This window comes from Astatotilapia calliptera, chromosome 23, assembly GCF_900246225.1.
Source record: "Astatotilapia calliptera chromosome 23, fAstCal1.2, whole genome shotgun sequence".
NCBI lineage: Eukaryota > Metazoa > Chordata > Actinopteri > Cichliformes > Cichlidae > Astatotilapia > Astatotilapia calliptera.
The window spans coordinates 41,449,637-41,468,662 of NC_039323.1; the positions used below are offsets into that span (position 1 = coordinate 41,449,637).

Here is a 19,026-nt window from a genome sequence, read left to right on the forward strand (position 1 = left end):
ACGGCGCTCAGAAATCTGTTAGAAAATGTTTTAGCAGGACTTTGCAAAGCTACAAAGCCGCACCACTGGATGGATTGTTGGAGCATTATGGCTACTGTAGTCAGGCGCCTCGCGGAGGAATCTGGGTCCAAAACACCGTCGGCTTCAGGTCCAAATTCTGTCTTAAATTCTTTCATCTTTAATAAAATGATCAGTGTTGCTGCTTTACCAGGTGTAACAATTACAAGTATTTATTACAATTAACGGAGTTAGAAGTTAGCAGGAAGTTAGCTCGCTAGCTTCCACCTAAACATGAGCATGTTCTGACTGAGAGATTTCTGAAAAATTCAAACGTACAGCTCTGCTGTCACTTAAAACATAAATGAAGACAGAAAACTAAACAGCAGTGACATTTGTAGGGTTACTGAAGTTGGGCTAGCTGGTATATAATGATGTGCTAACCCAGGGGTCAGCAGCCTTTAAGACCCAAAGAGCCATTTGGACCCAGTTTCCACGCAAAAGAAAACACTGGGAGCCGCGAATACTTTCTGACATCTAAAATGAAGATAACACTGTATGTATTGTTGTTTTACCTTTATGCTTTGTGTGAACAACTAAGGTGTGTTGCTTATGAAATCCATGAAGTGCTACAGAGAAAATTACATTTTATTTATGTAATGAACACATTTGAACTCTTAAAGAAATATAACCAAAGGAAAGACACCCAGCTGAACTAAAATGATCCAGCAAACAAAAACTGCTGTGAGCCACCCTTATATCGCCTTTGTGCTTTTGGAGCCTTGACCTGACTTTTAAAAAATAATTGGAAAAAAAGCACTATGCTGCTAAAAAACGAAAAATAGATATTTGCAAAATTCTGCCTAAATATGTATTTTACCTGGGGATGGGTATCGTTTAGGTCTTATCCGATACCAGTACCAAACCGGTACTTTTGAAACGGTGCCGGTGCTTAAACGGTGCTTAAAGAATGGAGAACACACAATTGGTCCAAAAACCTCTCATGTTCACGGTGGAGAACAGCTGCTGACATAATGTGGATCTGAAGATCCATAACTGACCTACCTGGGGCTGAAAGTCTCGATAAATGCACAGCGTTTCGGCGGGTACACCGGCTTCCACGAGTGTGACGCTTATTTTGAGCGATGAAAAAATAATATAATATAATTTCATTTTTATATTTCAATATCACAATAATCTTCCAATTTAGAACTACAAGTTAAAAAAGAATATAAATAAAATACACTTCAGCTAATAGCTTCTAATTTATTTTCCCAAACCACGCAGAGCCGCACTATAAGGACTAAAGAGCCGCATGTGGCCCCGGAGTTGCAGCTTGCCGACCCCTGTGCTATGTGATCGCTAAGTTAGCATAACTCCCTTAACACTGGAGTTATTCCTCCATCCCTGAAAACTGCTTCTGTCACTCCAATTCTCAAAAAGCCTGGTGCAGATCCCAATAGGTTTGATAACCTCCGTCCTATATCCAAGCTCCCCTTTATTTCAAAGATCCTTGAGAAAGTTGTTGCCTCTCAGCTTCACTCATACCTCAATAACCATAATCTCTACGAACAATTTCAATCTGGTTTCCGCCCCATCATAGTACAGAAACTGCCTTGTTAAGGATTACCAATGACCTTCTGATGGCAGCTGATTCTGGTCTTTTACCATCCTCATCCTTCTGGATCTTAGTGCAGCGTTTGACACAATTTGTCATAATATCCTCCTGAGCAGATTAGCATCCACTGGCATTAGTCACACCCCCCTTGCCTGGTTCACCTCCTATCTCTCAGACCGCACTCCGTTTATCCAATTTAACTCATTCACTGCCAATGGCTGGCAGTGAATGAGTTAAATCCCATTCTTCAAGTCTCTATCCTGTTTCTGCTGGTGTGCCCCAGGGTTCAGTATTAGGGCCTCTTTTATTCATTATCTACATGCTCCCTCTTGGTCTTATGTTCTGAAAATATAATACCAATTTTCATTGCTATTCTGATGACACCCAGCTCTACATTTCCTCCAAACCCAATTCATCCCTCCCACCTACCTCCCTCTCAAACTGTCTTATGGAGATTAGATCCTGGTTCTCCTCCAATTTTCTCAACCTTAACAGTAATAAAACAGAAGTTTTACTTGTTGGCACGGCCTCTACCTTAACCACAGTTGTTCCATTAACATTGAAAGTTCTCCCACCCTCCCCTCCCCTCAGGTTAAGAGTTTGGGTGTCATACTTGATAATACTCTCTCATTCCAGTCTCACATGAATTACATAACCCGGTCTGCTTACTTCCACTTACGTAACATTAGCCGACTCCGTCCCTTCCTTACTCTCCATGCTGCTGCCGTCCTCGTCCACAGTCTTATTACTTCCCGGATCGATTATTGCAACTCCCTCCTATTTGGTCTCCCCAATAAGTCCCTCCATAAACTTCAACTTCTTCAGAATTCTGCTGCCTGGGTCATAACTCGCACTCCCTTAAGAGACCAGATGACCCCAATTCTTCAACAGCTTCACTGGTTGCCCATAGAAGCCAGGATAAAAATCTTAGCTCTCACGTTTAAGTGTATTCATAACCTTGCCCCTCGTCATCTCTGTGATCTGCTTCATATCACCACAGTTTCCCGCTCTCTCAGATCTTCATCTGCCACTCATCTTGTTGTTCCTTCTGCTCGCCTCACCACTGTGGGGCTCAGAGCTTTCAGTCGCCCTGCTCCTCGGCTCTGGAACTCACTTCCTTCAGCCTTAAATAATATGGATCCCCTTCCCTTATTTAAATCACAACTCAAAACCTACTTGTTTGAACTGGCTTACTCGCTTTAATACAGATTTTACTTGCTGTCAAATCATGTTTTTTTGTTTTTTGTTTGTTTGTTTGTTTTTAATTTGTTGTTTGTGGTTTTCTGTATTTTAATTTATTAGAATCTATTTTAATCTACTATTTTATTTGATGTCTTTTTCTCTTGTAAGGTGACCTTGGGTTTTAGAAAGGCGCCCTCAAATAAAATGTATCATTATTATTATCATTATTATAACATAAACACAGTGAAGTTAGAGGAAGAACACTAACCTTTTTCCACTCGATGAAAGTTAACGTGAGGGTTCCTGATGGTTAGGGACAAATGTAATCACATGGCAGGATGCTGTAAACGGACCAAACTTCAGTCAGGAGAACAACTGAGATAATCCATCCACAATACGAGGTTAGTCATTAATATACTGCAACAACAGGGGAATAGAGCAGGTGGAGAGAATATGACATTAATGAGTCAATGGTACGAAAATGAAGCAAGCAAAAAAAATGAACTGAGTAAAGTTTGACTTATCTGCCTGTTTTGTTTCGCTTAATGCGCCTTATGTTCCGATAAATACAGCACTCTTTGTCTGCTGGGAGTTGTCTGTCTTCACTCTTGTCTGTCTGTCTTAGACTGATCATCCGTCGCGACCAACTCCTGGAAGATGCCTTCAACCAAATCATGTGTTACTCCCGGAAAGACCTACAGCGGAGCAAGCTCTATGTTAGCTTTGTCGGGGAGGAGGGGTGAGTGTCTGGGAGGGGCAAGGAAGGGAAGAAAAGAAAGAAAGGAAATCTAAAGTCTAAATGTGTGTGTTTCAGGTTGGACTACAGCGGGCCCTCGAGAGAATTTTTCTTCTTGGTTTCCAGAGAACTGTTTAACCCTTATTATGGTCTGTTTGAGTACTCTGCCAATGACACCTACACCGTTCAGATCAGTCCCATGTCTGCCTTCGTTGACAATCACCATGAGTGGTAAAAGTCAATTTGAAACCCCGCCCAAACACACACACACACACACACACACACACACACACACACACACACACAGTATTTAACTTTTGTGTTTGTGTGTGCCTCAGGTTCCGATTCAGTGGTCGCATTTTGGGAATGGCTCTGATCCATCAGTACCTGCTGGATGCCTTCTTCACCAGACCCTTTTATAAAGGCCTACTTCGGATGTATGTTGACACACAATACTCAAATGCACATGAAATGTCTGTATGTATACGCCCACCTGCCATTTTGTTAGGTACGCCTGAGCAGCTGCTCGTTAACACATATATTCTATGTTTTCGCTCGTCTTGAGTGATATCACATTCTTAATCCAGGGTTTAATATTTTGTGGGCCAACATACTGCAGCTATAACTATAGCTGCTATAGAAGTGTGTTCTGGGTCAGTGTGTGTTTACAGCACATGCCAACCCAGCCCATCTCCAGCCCTCTTGGCATTTCTTCAGCCTTGGGCCGATCCCTACTCTCCAGGCCCCAGCAGATACTAAAATAAGGAGAGGAAAAAACAATCAGTCCAATCAGAATCAGCTGTTTCTGCCCTGACGTTGTCCCCTTCCCCTGCAGCTGAACCCCAAACCACACCAGCCACAGCAGTCTTCTGACAGCTGTCCAGCGCACCTATTGAGCCAATAATATGACAGCAACTTAATGCTTGTAGACATGGTCGCAACAACCATCAGAATGGACAAGAGAGGTGATTAAGTTACTTTGAAGTGTCATTGTTTTTAGTGTCACACCGGCTGGTCTGCTATTTCAAAAGCTGGGAATCTAGGATTTACAGAGAATAGTATGACAAATATAGAATATCCTGTGAGTGGCTGTTCTCTGAACATGTGTTGATGCCAGAGGTCAAAGGACAATGGCCAGAGCACTTCAAGCTGATAGTAATGTGAAAATAACCAACCAACCAAAGCAGGCAGAGGAGCTTGGTGCAGATGCACTACACCAGGTGCCACTCCTGTCAAAATCTGTGAGGAATGTTTCTAGCATCTTGTTGAATGTCTGGCATCAAGAATTATGGCAGTTCTGAATGCAACAGGGGTCCACCTCAGTACTAGAAATACGTACTTAACAAAGTGACTAATGTATACACAGTTTGCTGAAATATATATATGTACATTTTTAAACAGATTTTAACTGTGAACAAGAGCCAGTGTGAGGATAAGTTAATCTGTATGTGGGTCTAAGACAGCAGACACACATTATCTGCCTTTCCCAACTTGTAGTCCCTGTGACCTGAGTGATCTGGAGTATTTGGATGAAGAGTTTCACCAGTCTCTTCAGTGGATGAAGGACAACGACATAGACGATATGCTGGACCTCTCCTTCACTGTCAATGAAGAAGTTTTTGGACAGGTCAGTGTATGTAGGTGTGTGCGTGCTTGTGTGTGTGTGTACACCAACTATACTTTCAACAAATGGGGGTGGCTGTTGCTCAGGACGTAGAGCAGGCCATCTATTAATCGGATGGTTGGTGGTTCCCTGGCTGCTTCGGTCGACATGCCAAATACGATACTTATGTGTGAATGTTAGATAGTTCAACGTGACTTAGAGAAAGCAGAGTGCTTGTGTGAGTTGGTGACTGAGGCAAATTGTATTGAGGGCTTTGAGTGCTCAGGTAGAGTAGAAAAGCACCAGTCCAATTACCAAATTAAAATACACAACTTGGGTACAATCCTGGCCTCACACCAAGCCAACATCCCAGATGCCTTGGCAGTGTAAGGAGTCTCACCCGTCTCTCCAGTGGATGAAGGTTACCGAGTGATTTGCCAGTTTTATCAATCCTTTTTCATTATTTTACAGTCGTTTCATTTACTTTGAGTTTTTGTTAACTTTATTCACTAGAGGTCTTCATGGGGCCTAAACAATTCTGACCAACAAATAAACAAACTTGACCAACCAAGGGTGGGCAATCTGCAACACCAGACAACATCACATGCTGTCACCAACACCAAGTTTGGTAATGTGGGTGTTGCACAGCACTGTCCAGTCAGGTAGCATGCTGTTCACGTCTGTAAGTGAATATAATGAATGAATGAATGAATGAATGAATGAATGAATGCTTTATTGGCCATATGCAGGTTGCCCCACAGAGGAATAGGACCCCCCCCGACTTACACACACAACAACAAGACAACACAAGGGAATACAGTCGGAGATCGGCAGCGTTGGGAGAACAACACTGAAAAAATTACACAACAATGGGAAAAGTACAAGAGGAAAAAAAAGAGACCTCTTCACACGCTGGGCAACCTATGGGAGGACAGCATGAGAACAGGAAACAAAAAAAACCTCCTCTGCACAGAGAGCACATTAATGTCCACATCACAACATCAGAGCACATGACAAGCCACAGGGGATGGATAGGGGGGTGGGGGGTGATTCGAAGGAACACAGCAGTTGTCCTACACAGTGCTACCATTTCAGCGCGGGCGCAGACCCGCTGCCTTCCCCCGCAGGAACAAGCATCGAAGGCGTTTGGAAGGGAGGGGGATGAGTGTGTGCTTATCAGTGTAAGTGTATGTGTGTGTGCGTGTCCATAGTTCAGCTGAGACAGTGTCCTTCGCTGTATCAGGCTAAGTAAACAGTCCTCCAGCCGATCCAGGTGTCCTTCATGGGATGGGAAGAATAGTCATCACACAGTCGTTATCAGGGAGTTGTTTTGGTGGGCTCCAGCCTTGGGCCTAGCAGCTGGCGCCGTGGTGTCCAAATGTAGAATATTGTTGATTTCTTCTTTATGCGAGCAGCGAATTTAGCACTCTGACACTGGGGCCTCGATTTCCCGTTGGAGCGCTGCGAGCCTCCCCATGATGGTATCAAGCTTCTGTTCCGTGGTGTTGTCATTCTTTTGGTTCTGAGACCCCACAGCTGCAGTGAGCCGTTCTGCGATGTTATCCAACTTTCGCTCAAGGGTGTTATTGTGAGCAGGCCCCTCTCTGATGTATCCCATCATACGCTCAATGGTGTTAGTTTGAGTCTTCACGGCAGCTGTAAGCGTCTCCAAGGTGTTAACCATGCTGCGTTCGGTGTGGGAGGCCGCGCCTCGTCCCATCGCTTCAATTCCAGCGGTCAGCTTAGGGGGGGTTTGAACAGCTGGTTCCGCTCTCTTATTTCTCCGATAAGTCAGGGCCAAGCCAGCTCCGATCAGCAAGAACCCTGTTATCATGGTTCCGAATAGGTAAATATCCTCAGCGTCCTCGATAGACAGTCCCGCCAGGCACAAGATCCTCCAGGTTTGCCACCCATCCATCGTGTATCCGGCAGGGAAAGTCCCTCCAGGGCACTCGGGCTCTCCCGAGCCCAGACTTCTCGTTGAGAAGAGCGTGTCAAAAGCGTTCAGAGACCAGTTGATCAAATCCATAATTCTCTGTTAGGTTTTAGAGAACGACAGTGAGAGACTGTTCAAGGGAAAAGTAGTGCACGCGAGACAAGACAGGACACAAGAGGCTAAGCAGGGAAGATAAGGGGAAGGAGGAGAGGAGAAAAGTGCGACCGCCTTCACCGAGAGCCAAGTAAGAAAGAGCCAATGTAAGATAATTGAAAAATAAAGATACTAGATTTACTTTCATCATCGAAACACTTAGAAAAATGTTGTTGGATATATGTGAAGATACAGAATGTACTGCCAATATACGCTGTTGCAAATAACAGGGTAGAAAATCTCGAAATTGGATTTGAGAACGAAAAGTGATTCTCCTGCAGTTTGAACAGTGGTGCAGAGGAGGAGGAAAGACACTCTAGCTTGAATCTCGTTAACCGTTCATGATTTAGAAAGGAAACAATCCCTGATATCCACCAAATAATTGTGTTTTGCCATAGATAACAGAAAGGGAGCTGAAGCCCGGTGGAGCCAACATTCCTGTCTCAGAGAAGAACAAGAAGGAATACATTGAGCGCATGGTAAAGTGGAGGATAGAGAGAGGAGTGGTGCACCAGACTGAAAGCTTGGTCAGAGGCTTCTATGAGGTATGGCTTAGTGTGACAGAGTTTTATATATATTTCACATGTTATGCATCACCCAGTTTATCTCTAGTGCCCCTAAATGTACAGTGTAAAAAAGATCTCACTGTTTTACATTTTGAATGTTTTTGCAGGTGGTGGATGCCAGGTTGGTGTCTGTGTTTGATGCTAGGGAACTGGAGCTGGTAATTGCAGGCACTGCGGAAATTGACTTAACAGACTGGAGGAACAACACTGAGTACAGAGGAGGTGTGGAGGAAGCTAAGAATGAATGTTTGTTTTTCAGGATAGATTTGTTTAAACCTTTAGATAAAGTTTAAGATAAAGTGTTGTCCTTACAATTAACTAAGGCAGGTGTCAGCAAACTTCAACATCAAAAGAACAGGAGAAAAGGATCAGCTGGGGACAGACAGGTGGATCACAGATCTAACTGGGGGAGGATAAATGAATACATATAGCATGTGTGTTAATAGAGTTATGCAAACTGCCAACCTGTGACCCAGGGGAAAGAGAAGCTATTACCTGCTATTAGTTATTTATTACAGTCGCAGTTTTATGTTTGAGAAATACTAGCATTAAATTCATGTAACAACCAATAAGAAGCTGGAAACAAAAGGTAACTAGAAAAATGCATTTTCTAAAGACACTGCAGCGTGAATGCTGATAGCTGAATGTTTTGAGCTGAAATGAATGTTGCTGAATGTTGTTCTGAATTCTTCACCTGAAAACTAAAGTGCAGAACTGTTGAAAGCTGACGTTCACACAGAAGAAGTTGAAAAGTAGCTGAACATGTTTAAAATTTATATTAGAAAAAGCTGAGTAATGACAAAAGAAATTTAGAGTCAGAAAACATCTGAATGAATATTAAAAGTTCATATTCTTTTAATCACTGAATGACTGAAATGTGGGAGGATTCACTACAGACAGGTAAATGCTGCAAGTTCTAGTCATTCAGTCAGAAAAGATTATTCTAAAAGTCATCATCTGACTCCAACTGCCCAGATCTGAACCACCTGTGTGCAGAAGACAAATCCACCGATGAACAATAAGCTTGAATTTAACGGGCCAAGCAGAATGCTCTGATCAGATGGCCTGCACTAACTACAGACATACTGTGTCTGTGAAGGTTCTCAGTCATCCAGGTCTAGTCTAAGGAGCTTGGAGAGAAAAGCGTCTGGACTTCTTTAAGTTGCTTGAAGACGTTTCACCTCTCATCTGAGAAGCTTCTTCAGTTCTAAGGTCAAATGGTGGAGAGTCCCACATTTAAACCCCGTGGGAGTTTCCCCCCACAGAGGGACAAAAGGACCCCCTGATGATCCTCTACCTAATCACATGAGCCAAGGTGTGAAAGCGGGTGTGGGTCCCAATCAGCCAGAGTTTCGGGTGAGCTCATTGAAAGAGGAGTGAAAGAAGCCATCTATGTCCACTGTGAGCGACCATCTTTGAACAGAGGGCGGGGCTTAACACACCAACTGTCTGCCATCTATAATCCAGTTTTGAGATCCTTCCCAGACGCCTTAACGCCCACTCACATCCTGGGCCATCTGACCTCAGGAAATCACATGATAAGGTGGGGCCAGGTTTCACAATGAACACACAGAGACAGAGCTCATTAAGCAGGCAGGTGTGAGCCTGGTTGCTATAGCGACTCCAGCCAGTGGCATCACACACACACACACACACACACACACACACACACACACACACACACACGCGCGCGCCTGTCTGCGTGTAAACAGAAAAGTGACCCTGAGACAAATTGGGTCAGTTTTTCCAGGTCCTGTTGAGACATCAGATCTTTTATCCTTGAAATATTCTTGAGGTGATAGTAAGCTGACTTTGTTATTGTCTTAATGTGTTTTTCTAAGTTTAGGTCTGCATCCATCACTACACCCAAATTTCTCGCCTGGTTTGTGGTTTTTAGATGTATAGATTGAAGTTCTCTGGTGACCTGTAATCGTTTTTCTTTGGCTCCAAAGACTATTACCTCAGTTTTTGTTTAGCTGGAGAAAATTGTGGCACAACCAGTCATTAATTTCCTCAATGCATTTACCAAGAGCCTGCACAGGGCCTCGGCCTCCTGGTGACATTGTGATATATATTTGTGTGTCATCTGCATAGCTGTGGTAGTTTATTTTGTTGTTCTTTATAATCTGTGCCAGTGGGAGCATGTAGATGTTAAACAGAAGGGGTCCCAAGATGGAACCTTGGGGAACTCCACATGTGATACTTGTCTGCTCAGATGTGAAGTTACCTATTGATACAAAGTATTTCCTGTTTTCTACGTATGTTTTGAACCAGTTTAGTACAGTTCCTGAAAGACCTGTCCAGTTCTCCAGTCGTTTGAGTAATATGTTGTGGTCAACTGTATCAAATGCTGCACTGAGATCCAGTAAAACTAAGACTGACATTTTTCCACTGTCTGTATTCAGACATATGTCATTAAACACTTTGGTCAGAGCGGTTTCAGTGCTGTGGTTCTGTCTAAAACCTGACTGGAAGGCATCGTAGCAATTATTCTGTTTTAAGAAGTAACTGAGCTGTTGAGAAACTGCTTTTTCAATGATCTTACTTAAAAATGGGAGATTTGAGATCGGCCTGTAGTTGTTCATTTGTGTCTTGTCAAGATTGTCCTTTTTCAGTATAGGTTTGATTACAGCAGTTTTTAGTGATTCTGGAAACACACCTGATAATAAAGAAAAGTTGACGATCTGTAACAGGTCTGACTCTAAAGTCTTTGAGACCTTTTTGAAAAAACTTGTTGGCAGGACATCTAAACAGCAGGAGGAGGAGTTCAGCTGACCTAAGATGTCCTCCAGGTCTTTGCTGTTAATAGGTTGAAACTGTTTCATGGTGTTTAAACAGTTTTTTGGTGGACACAGTACATATCCTGGATCTGCTGTTGATGTACCAATTGCTTGTCTAATCTTTTGGATTTTGTCTGTGAAGAATTTGGCAAAGTCATTGCAGGCCATGGTTGAAGTTCAGCTGCCACTGACACAGGAGGGTTTGTTAGCCTGTTAACTGTAGAAAATAAGATCCGAGCATTATGGCTGTTTTTAGTGATGATGTCAGAGAAGTAGGACCTCCTTGCACTCCTCAGTTGTAAATTATAATTGTGAAGTTTCTCTTTATAGATGTCATAATGAACCTGGAGGTTTGTTTTTCTCCATCTGCGCTCCGCTTTCCTACACTCTCTTTTTTCTTTTTTCACCAGTGTGGAGTTTCTCCATGGAGACTTTTTCCTTCCAGAGATAACCTTCACCTTAATGGCAGCAATAGTGTCCATTACATTTAACATGTTAGCATTGAAGCTATTGACGAGCTCATTGACTGACCCTCTGGACAGGTCAGGTGTTAATGGGAAGACCTGGTTAAAGATCTGACTACTGTCTTCAGTTATACACCGTTTTGTGATCACTGCTGTTGATGTATTTGTGTGCGCTGAAATTTTACTTTCAGGGTCTTTAGTCCCTTTGTCCTGAGGGTTGTCCACATGTATGTTAAAATCCCCAACAATAATTACACAGTCAAAATCAACACAGATCACAGACAGCAGTTCACTGAGATCATTAAAAGAGTCTGCGCAGTATTTGGGAGGCGTGTAAACATTAAGGAACACAACTCTGGATGAGGCCTTCAGCTGTAAAGCCACATATTCAAAAGACTGCAAATTGTAATGACCATTGATGATCAAAGACCACTGATCAATCGCCATGAGAACTATTCACAGAGAGTTGGGGAATGGCTGCAATCACAGCCTTGTAAGATGGTGACAGATGTACCCTTAGGCCCCCTCATCGATTCAGAGATGGTCTTTCCTTTTTCATCTAAATGGCCTCCTTGACTCCCCACTCAAACTGCGTTTCTCCCTGTCCAGGATGTTACATCCTCATCATTAACAGAGTGGCCACTGGCCTGTAGACTGCAGAGTCCTGGGCTGTCGAGAGGTTGTTTGGTTTCCCCGATTTATAAATCATTCGACTGAACAGTGTACACTATATTACTCTATTTGTGCCATGGGACCGGATCGTTCAGGTGGACCAGTTTTTGGGATTTGAAAGCCACAGAGACAACAACTGCATCTCAACAACAACTGCTGCCTTCAGCTGAGAATGAAGAAGTCACTTGGATGAGTGATGAAACTTTTCTCCCACTAAAAACGTCAAAACGTCCAGATGAACTGGATCAACTTCAGCATGCATCAAGACATTTGTTGTTTTGCTGTGTTTTGTTTTCGTGGTGGTTTTCTGATTTTGATTTTTTTGTCATTGTGGTTTAAAATGAAAAAATAAATACATCACTTAAAAAAGGATTTAAAAAAACTTTAACAACTTCGGCGACTTTTACTAAGAATAAGGTTTCAAAAAGCTCATCCCTTGATTCACTCAGACTTGAGCTTTGGTTTTTTGGCTTTCATTATAGTCCTATTACCATGACATTTTGACAAAACATGAAATGTTGTGTTTAGGTTACCATGATAACCACATTGTGATCCGGTGGTTCTGGGCAGCGGTGGAGAGATTCAATAATGAGCAGAGATTGCGGCTCCTACAGGTAGGCTTTTTTGTTTTAGTTAAAGAGGCTTTTTATTAAAAACAACAATAACAACAAACAAACATGTAACACTGCAGTTCTTTCTTGGTGTTCTTATCCGCATGTCTTTTTTCTACTTGTTGTCTCTCACCTTATATCCTCAGTTTGTGACTGGGACATCCAGCATTCCATATGAGGGTTTTGCTTCTCTGCGAGGCAGCAATGGACCCCGTAGGTTCTGTGTGGAGAAGTGGGGTAAAGTCACCTCCCTACCCAGGTAAATACTAGAGATGGACCGATCCGATATTACGTATCGGTATCGGTCCGATACTGACCTAAATTACTGGATCGGATATCGGAGAAAAATAAAAAATGCAAACTTGCAACACGCCGTAACTCACCTCAGAACGTTAGCACGTCGGAGCAGTATGCATCACGTGATAGAGCGGCTGTGGCATGCCGGACCTGTGGTCTGGATAGCATTTGGAGCTTCGCTAGCAACCCGGCATTTCATCTCCGACAAAGTTATCCCGAGAGAAGTGAAGCAAGTGTGTAAGTCCATCTCTGAATGTTTGTAAAGCACTCCTGCGTTAAGCTTAACGAGCGACTGCCTCTCGCTCTCCGGCTGCTACTTCAATCATGAAACTGCTTAACGATCAGCTGATCGGCTTTTCTGTCGCGAGTCCGTCTTTGTTTTTGGCCCACTTTGCACCAGAAAGAGCAAACCAGCGGCTGAACAACAGCTGCACGTTTAAGCTTGATCAGCTGTTGTTAGAATGTATTTAATATTACTTTCTACTCCAGGATCTTTTTCTACGTAGCTGACGCTGGTAACTGTGCAGGGGCGGATCTAGCAAAGTTTAGCCAGGGGGGCCGATAGGGCATTAACAGGGAAAAGGGGGCACAAAGACATACTTTTCTTTCTTATTCTCATTTAAAATGTCTAGCTTTTAATAAATAATTATCTGACACACAAAGTTTTAATTTGATGCAAAATGAATAGAAGTCCATTACTGTATATAGTAACTATTAAGTCTAATATATATACCCTAGTAAGCTATAGTACTTTTTCCTTTGGGAAGGTACCATCTGTGCAGTCTGCAATTTTGTTGAAGAAAGATGTTGAATCTATTTAATATTTCTTGAAAAATAATTGATTTCTGTGCATTTTTTTTCACACTGCATCAAGTTAAGGTTGATTACGTCGATTAATCATCATGAGGTGGAGCGTGAGGGGTGGTTCCCTATTTTTTATTTATTTATTTTTGTTGTTGCTGGGAGTTGGAACCCTATTAGTTAGGTTGCTTAATATTTACGCTAAGTACTCTTTAAAATACCAGAATAGGGAGGATGGTGTAGGTTTAAGTTTATTAGATTGATCAGTATTGCTGAACTATGAAATATTTTTTTTTGCATACAGGTATAACAGAATAGCTTTAGTGTAGTTGTTGTTTTAAACTTGAGTATGAACTTGCAGACTTGCAAAATGCAGCAAGATATTTTAAAAAACAGTTTTGTTGATTAAAAAACACTATATCGGATTCATATCGGTATCGGCAGATATCCAAATTTATGATATCGGTATCGGTATCGGACATAAAAAAGTGGTATCGTGCCATCTCTAGTAAATACCAACCATCTCAGATTTGCGTAAAAATGTTATGGTTTTGTTCTTTTTGTTTGCACTTTGAAAAAAATTGTTTGCATATAAATATCTCAAAACTATTAAAGATAAAAGCCTGAAATTGACTATTAGCTGGTCAAAATATGTGCAAAAAATAATTATAATAATGACAATTCAATCCAGAAAGGTGTATACGTACTGGTAACAAGTCAGGTTTTTGCAGGAAACAATGATATAATTACATCAAGTAATTTTAAGTATTGGGCAATTTTCCAGAAACACATTTTTGTATTTTTTGTATTTTTTTTATTTATTTATTTATTTTTTTTACAAAAGGACAATAATCAAGGATTGCCTACATGCAAATTAAACCTACATTCTAGCCATTTGGCATGCAGTGTAGGCAAAAACAAAACTACTCAAGTAAAGTACAAATATCTGAAAATTCTACTTAAGATTTGTACTTCATTACTTCCTACCTCTGCAGTTAACCAAAGAGGAGAGAGGGATAGCTCTGCATTGCCTAGAAAATTATTACAAGGCAGCCTGACTTCACTATTGTCAGAATTGCTTCCAGCAGAATTAGATGGCAGATTAAAAAAATGGGTAGAGAATGGAATCACTTCATATGGCATTATGTATCATCTGAAGAAGGCCTGGATTCCTTCCAAAAACATTCTAATAAATGTAATTTAGAAAAAGAGGATGTTTTTTAGACATCTTCAAAAAAGACACAATTACACAAGGTAAAGAATCTGGCCTGATCACTATTTTTGTGAACTCATATGAAGGCAACACAAAGGGGAAACTTATTTCGAGTCTCTGCAAGAAGGAAAAAACGTCGATCTACTTTTATCTACCTCGTACATTTAGGGAGAAAGATGCAAATATAAAATAAATAAAAATGACTGGCTTAATATGTATAAGAAATGCTGCTACACCTCAAATTCAGAAACATGCAAAGGAGTAATTGGGAAGAGCATTTTAAGATTTTTCATATCACATGTCCGACTATTGAAGATTGTTAGGATAGATAGGATAGAGACTGTATAACATATACATGCAATGGAAAGAATGAAATTTTCCTTTAAACATTTAACTGATAAAAATGATAATTAGTGGTCAAAATGTAATATTTTTTTAATCAGAGGTGCTCTCCTTCTTTCTCCATGTAGGGGTAATTTTGATATGATACAATAGTGATAGGATTTCTGGTTCTAATCAAAAATGTATTATTATGTATATATGTGCTATACTAGAAAAGAACTTGAAAGATACTTAGTCTTCACAGAAACATGCTATGATTACACATACAGGTGCAACAATATGTTTTTTAATTTGTTTATTTTTCTCTCTTTTCAGTTGAGTTTCTTAACGTTGACATGTTTTTTGTCTGTCTGTCACGTCTGTAAATGTTAATGCAAAAAGAAGAAATGGTAATATTCTCACACAGTCAAACTTTGTGCCCCACATTTAGTTTGCTGGGGTAATCCTAGTTATTTCTGTGTCTATGATATTAAATATTAAAGTTCTCTGCATTTCCAGGCACTTATTTCGGTTATGCACTGTAGTAATTATGATAATAAAACCTGATTTTTCTTAGATTTGAGCTTCTCTATGTATCCTGTCAGTGGCCTGTGCTTTAATACATCCAGAATACACACTGTGGCTTCTGTTCAAGCATTTGCTGATGAACAACACTGTCTCTGCTCTGTTCTCCAGAGCTCACACCTGCTTCAACCGGCTGGACCTACCACCGTACCCATCTTTCTCAGTGCTGTATGAGAAGCTGCTGACTGCTGTGGAAGAGACCAGCACCTTTGGACTGGAATGAGATTCTCGTCTCCCCCATATCCCAGTTTACCCTGCGTCTGCCCCTGGAAGACTGCTGCTGATAGTGACGTTTAAAAGTCAGATTTTGAAGTCCAACTCCTGATTTAAATTTATAACAGGATGTTTTGTTACAGGATCTGACCCTTTGAAATGTTTTGTGTACAAAGGTAAACCTTTTTTGTTGCACCTGCATGTACTTCACACCTACTTAATAACTTGCTTTCACCTATGTGACATGACAAATGAAGACCTGCGCTCGCTTTAGGACTCTGACTGGAACTGCCAAGATCTGACCAATCAGAGGTCAAGGGCGCCTGAGTTTTTTTAAATTTTTTTTTTGGGGGGGGGGAATCAAGGAGGTTAAAATGGTTAGACCAATTAAAGAACCTGCAGCCACTGCCTTCCCTGCAAATATTGACCTGATTCTACTTCTTTAACTGAGTTTGGATGGATCTTGGAGGACTATAAGGACCATCCAAGACTATGTGTCTCTACAATGCACTTGTAATACAGCATGTTATTGTGATGTAGTAACTTCACTATGTGTAGGTTGTGCATTTATTTATTAAAAAGCTGAGGTAGACCTAAGGTAATTTTGTTTTGTTTTTCAGTGGACTTTGTCCTCAGCTAATTCTGGAGTGTAGTCAGACATTTTTGGTATTGCAGCTACCCTGTTGTTTAACTCGTTTTCTAATGATGCAGGAGTGACATGTGTGATCTGAACTAACTAGCTAGCTTTACAGTGTAGATTGTGATATCTCTACCAGATCTGGATCTGTTGGCAAAAACATATTTGGTCACCACTTACCTGAGTTACTATATTGACAACCAATATATGATCATCAATTTATCATTTTACTTTTACAACCCCAGTCTTCAAAACATTAGGATGCTATGTAAAATATAAATTAAGACAGAAAATTTGAGGAGTTTGAGGAAAAAAAAGTCAATTTGAATTTAATGGCAGAAACACATCTCATAAAAATTAAGACGGGATCGTGTCATGTTTATCACTATTGAGTGAGTCTTTGGAAAAGGAATGTTATCTCCTTGTCTGATATAGGATTCTAGTTACTTAAGTCTTCTTTGTTGTGTTTTTCACTTCCTCATGTATCAAATGTTTTTCACTGATGAAAGACTTAGATGTCAGCCAATTAAGCACCTGGACCTTCTTCAGTCATTCAGCAGTAAAAACTCTGTAATGGTAGAAGCATGAACATTACCCATAAAATCCAGTTCGAAGGACTTTGCAGTTAGTTTATTCTCTTTTGTATATTCAGATCTTCACTTAGGATGCAGTATAAATTTAAGCATGCACTGCACTACCACAGAAAAACAAGTCAAATCTTTAGTCCTGGACTTTGGTTTATATTATTATTTCATGCACAGAATATTAAAGACTAAAAAGGAACCTAAAAGCAGTGCATGAAAAAGTTGCCCTTAATGAAACTAATTATTTCTGAGTAATTCTGATGCACTATCATTAATGCTGACACAAGTTCTCAATTACTTACTTACTTTGAATGTGTCTATATTCTCATCACTTTTCACTGTCCCTTTAGTTCTGACTTATTTTCTTGTAATATGAGTGTTGTGTAAACATGCTTAATTCTTCATCTACTTTCTTTTCTTGCTGAAATGAGTGTCCCACTGGGTTTACACCACTGGATGTGTGCCTGAAGTAACAACATACAGACTGCTACTGTGCAGAGAGGTTTATGTGTGTTAGATGGCATTCAACAGTGTAAATTATTTAGTGCACAGTTATTTATTTAGAACATTGGAACCACTCCTGCTGCTTTAAATATTTGAAATTGATTTTGTCTTGGACCTACTGTTCTCCTTCTTTATTCAAAGGTGCTTGCAAAGAAAAGCGTCTGGACTTCTTTAAGTAGCTTGAAGACGTTTCACCTCTCATCCGAGAAGCTTCTTCAGTTCTAAGGTCAAATGGTGGAGAGTCCCAGATATAAACCTAGTGGGAGTTTCCCCCCACAGAGGGACAAAAGGACCCCCTGATGATCCTCTAATCGCCTGAGCCAAGGCGTGAAACTGGGTGTGGGTCCCAATCAGCCAGAGTTTCAGGTGAGCTCATTGTGAAACCTGGCCCCACCTTATCATGCGAATTCCTGAGGTCAGATGGCCCAGGATGTGTCCAGTCCAGACGCTTTTCTTTGCAAGCTCCTTTGACTACGATGACCTGGATGACTGAGAACCTTCACAGACATATTCTCCTTCTTTATATTTTTAGAGACTAAAGATACATTTTGGCAGGAAGCTGAGTAAAATTTCATGTACAAATTCACTTCAAATACTTCTCGTACTGAAAACAGTTCTGTCAGTTCTCTCACTTGTCTGTCTGGCTAGAATGTACCAAAGTTTTGAGCCTTACGTGGCAGCCACACATCTGACAGCCAATCAGTCTGTCCAGTCCACCGTACTTTAATATATGAATATTTGTAAGCACTTCTCTTCTAAAATAAAGTTTCATCTCTATTGAAGTTTTTGTTTGGTTTTTAATGACAGACTCTGTGTCTAATGACGATGAATCGGGGCTTAAATTTCATAATAATACCAGATTAAACCAAACATCAAGATGCACAATGATAAAAGTATTTTATATAATAATATAATTGTGTTATTATTATAAAATAGATTATATAATACTTAATATTTTCTACATTTCAAATGTGAATGTGTTAATTATGAATCATCCATAGGCAAATTATTGCTGTTTTAATGTACACCTGGGACCTAATCTTATCTTATATGTAACTAGCTGAATGATGGCAAAAGTGAGATGAAGACTGAAATGAGGATATTTGGATATTCTGCTAACACTTCCCAGTCATTCTCTGAGTGGTAGTGAAACTGTATTTTTTTTTTAAGTACAAGACAAATATATAAATCTTTGCCTTTGGCTTGAATAAATCTTGAATAAATTGAAAATCACTAATAGTTGATCTGTGCTACACATCATTAACTTTGAGGATTTGTTGTTTTCTAGTTTTAGAATACTATTTACTGAGACGACTTCAGACAACCTTTTACTTTTTTACATTTTAATACAAATATATTTAAAGTAGGCCAGAACCATCTGGAACAGACTTTTTGGTCCAGATATCCATAAGTACCTTCAGATGGCAGGAACAAAAATCACCAAAGACACATTGTCACACTGTGCTAGCTAAAGGTACACCTGCTGTATTTCCCAAGGAGAGAAAAGAGTAAGAGATAACTTAAATCAGAGATAGAGAAAGGTGTGAGAAAGA

General features: G+C 40.5%; 1 protein-coding gene across 4 annotated transcripts in view; it reads left to right on the plus strand.

The window, feature by feature from the left end:
• The window catches only part of hecw2b (HECT, C2 and WW domain containing E3 ubiquitin protein ligase 2b), a 72,031-nt gene extending 55,691 nt beyond the window's left edge, over positions 1-16,340 (plus strand). For 3 of the 4 annotated variants that reach the window (XM_026160245.1, XM_026160244.1, XM_026160246.1), the window contains 9 exons: positions 3,423-3,536; positions 3,612-3,764; positions 3,872-3,970; positions 5,031-5,160; positions 7,624-7,770; positions 7,899-8,013; positions 12,236-12,321; positions 12,465-12,577; positions 15,647-16,340. In XM_026160245.1, coding sequence (XP_026016030.1) covers positions 3,423-3,536; positions 3,612-3,764; positions 3,872-3,970; positions 5,031-5,160; positions 7,624-7,770; positions 7,899-8,013; positions 12,236-12,321; positions 12,465-12,577; positions 15,647-15,758 — 1,069 coding nt within the window. In that variant the 3' untranslated portion in view covers positions 15,759-16,340. Of the gene's footprint in view, positions 1-3,422; positions 3,537-3,611; positions 3,765-3,871; positions 3,971-4,368; positions 4,976-5,030; positions 5,161-7,623; positions 7,771-7,898; positions 8,014-12,235; positions 12,322-12,464; positions 12,578-15,646 lie in introns of those variants that run through there. The other variant, XM_026160247.1, reaches the window with a different exon arrangement.
• Positions 16,341-19,026: the final 2,686 nt, after the last annotated feature.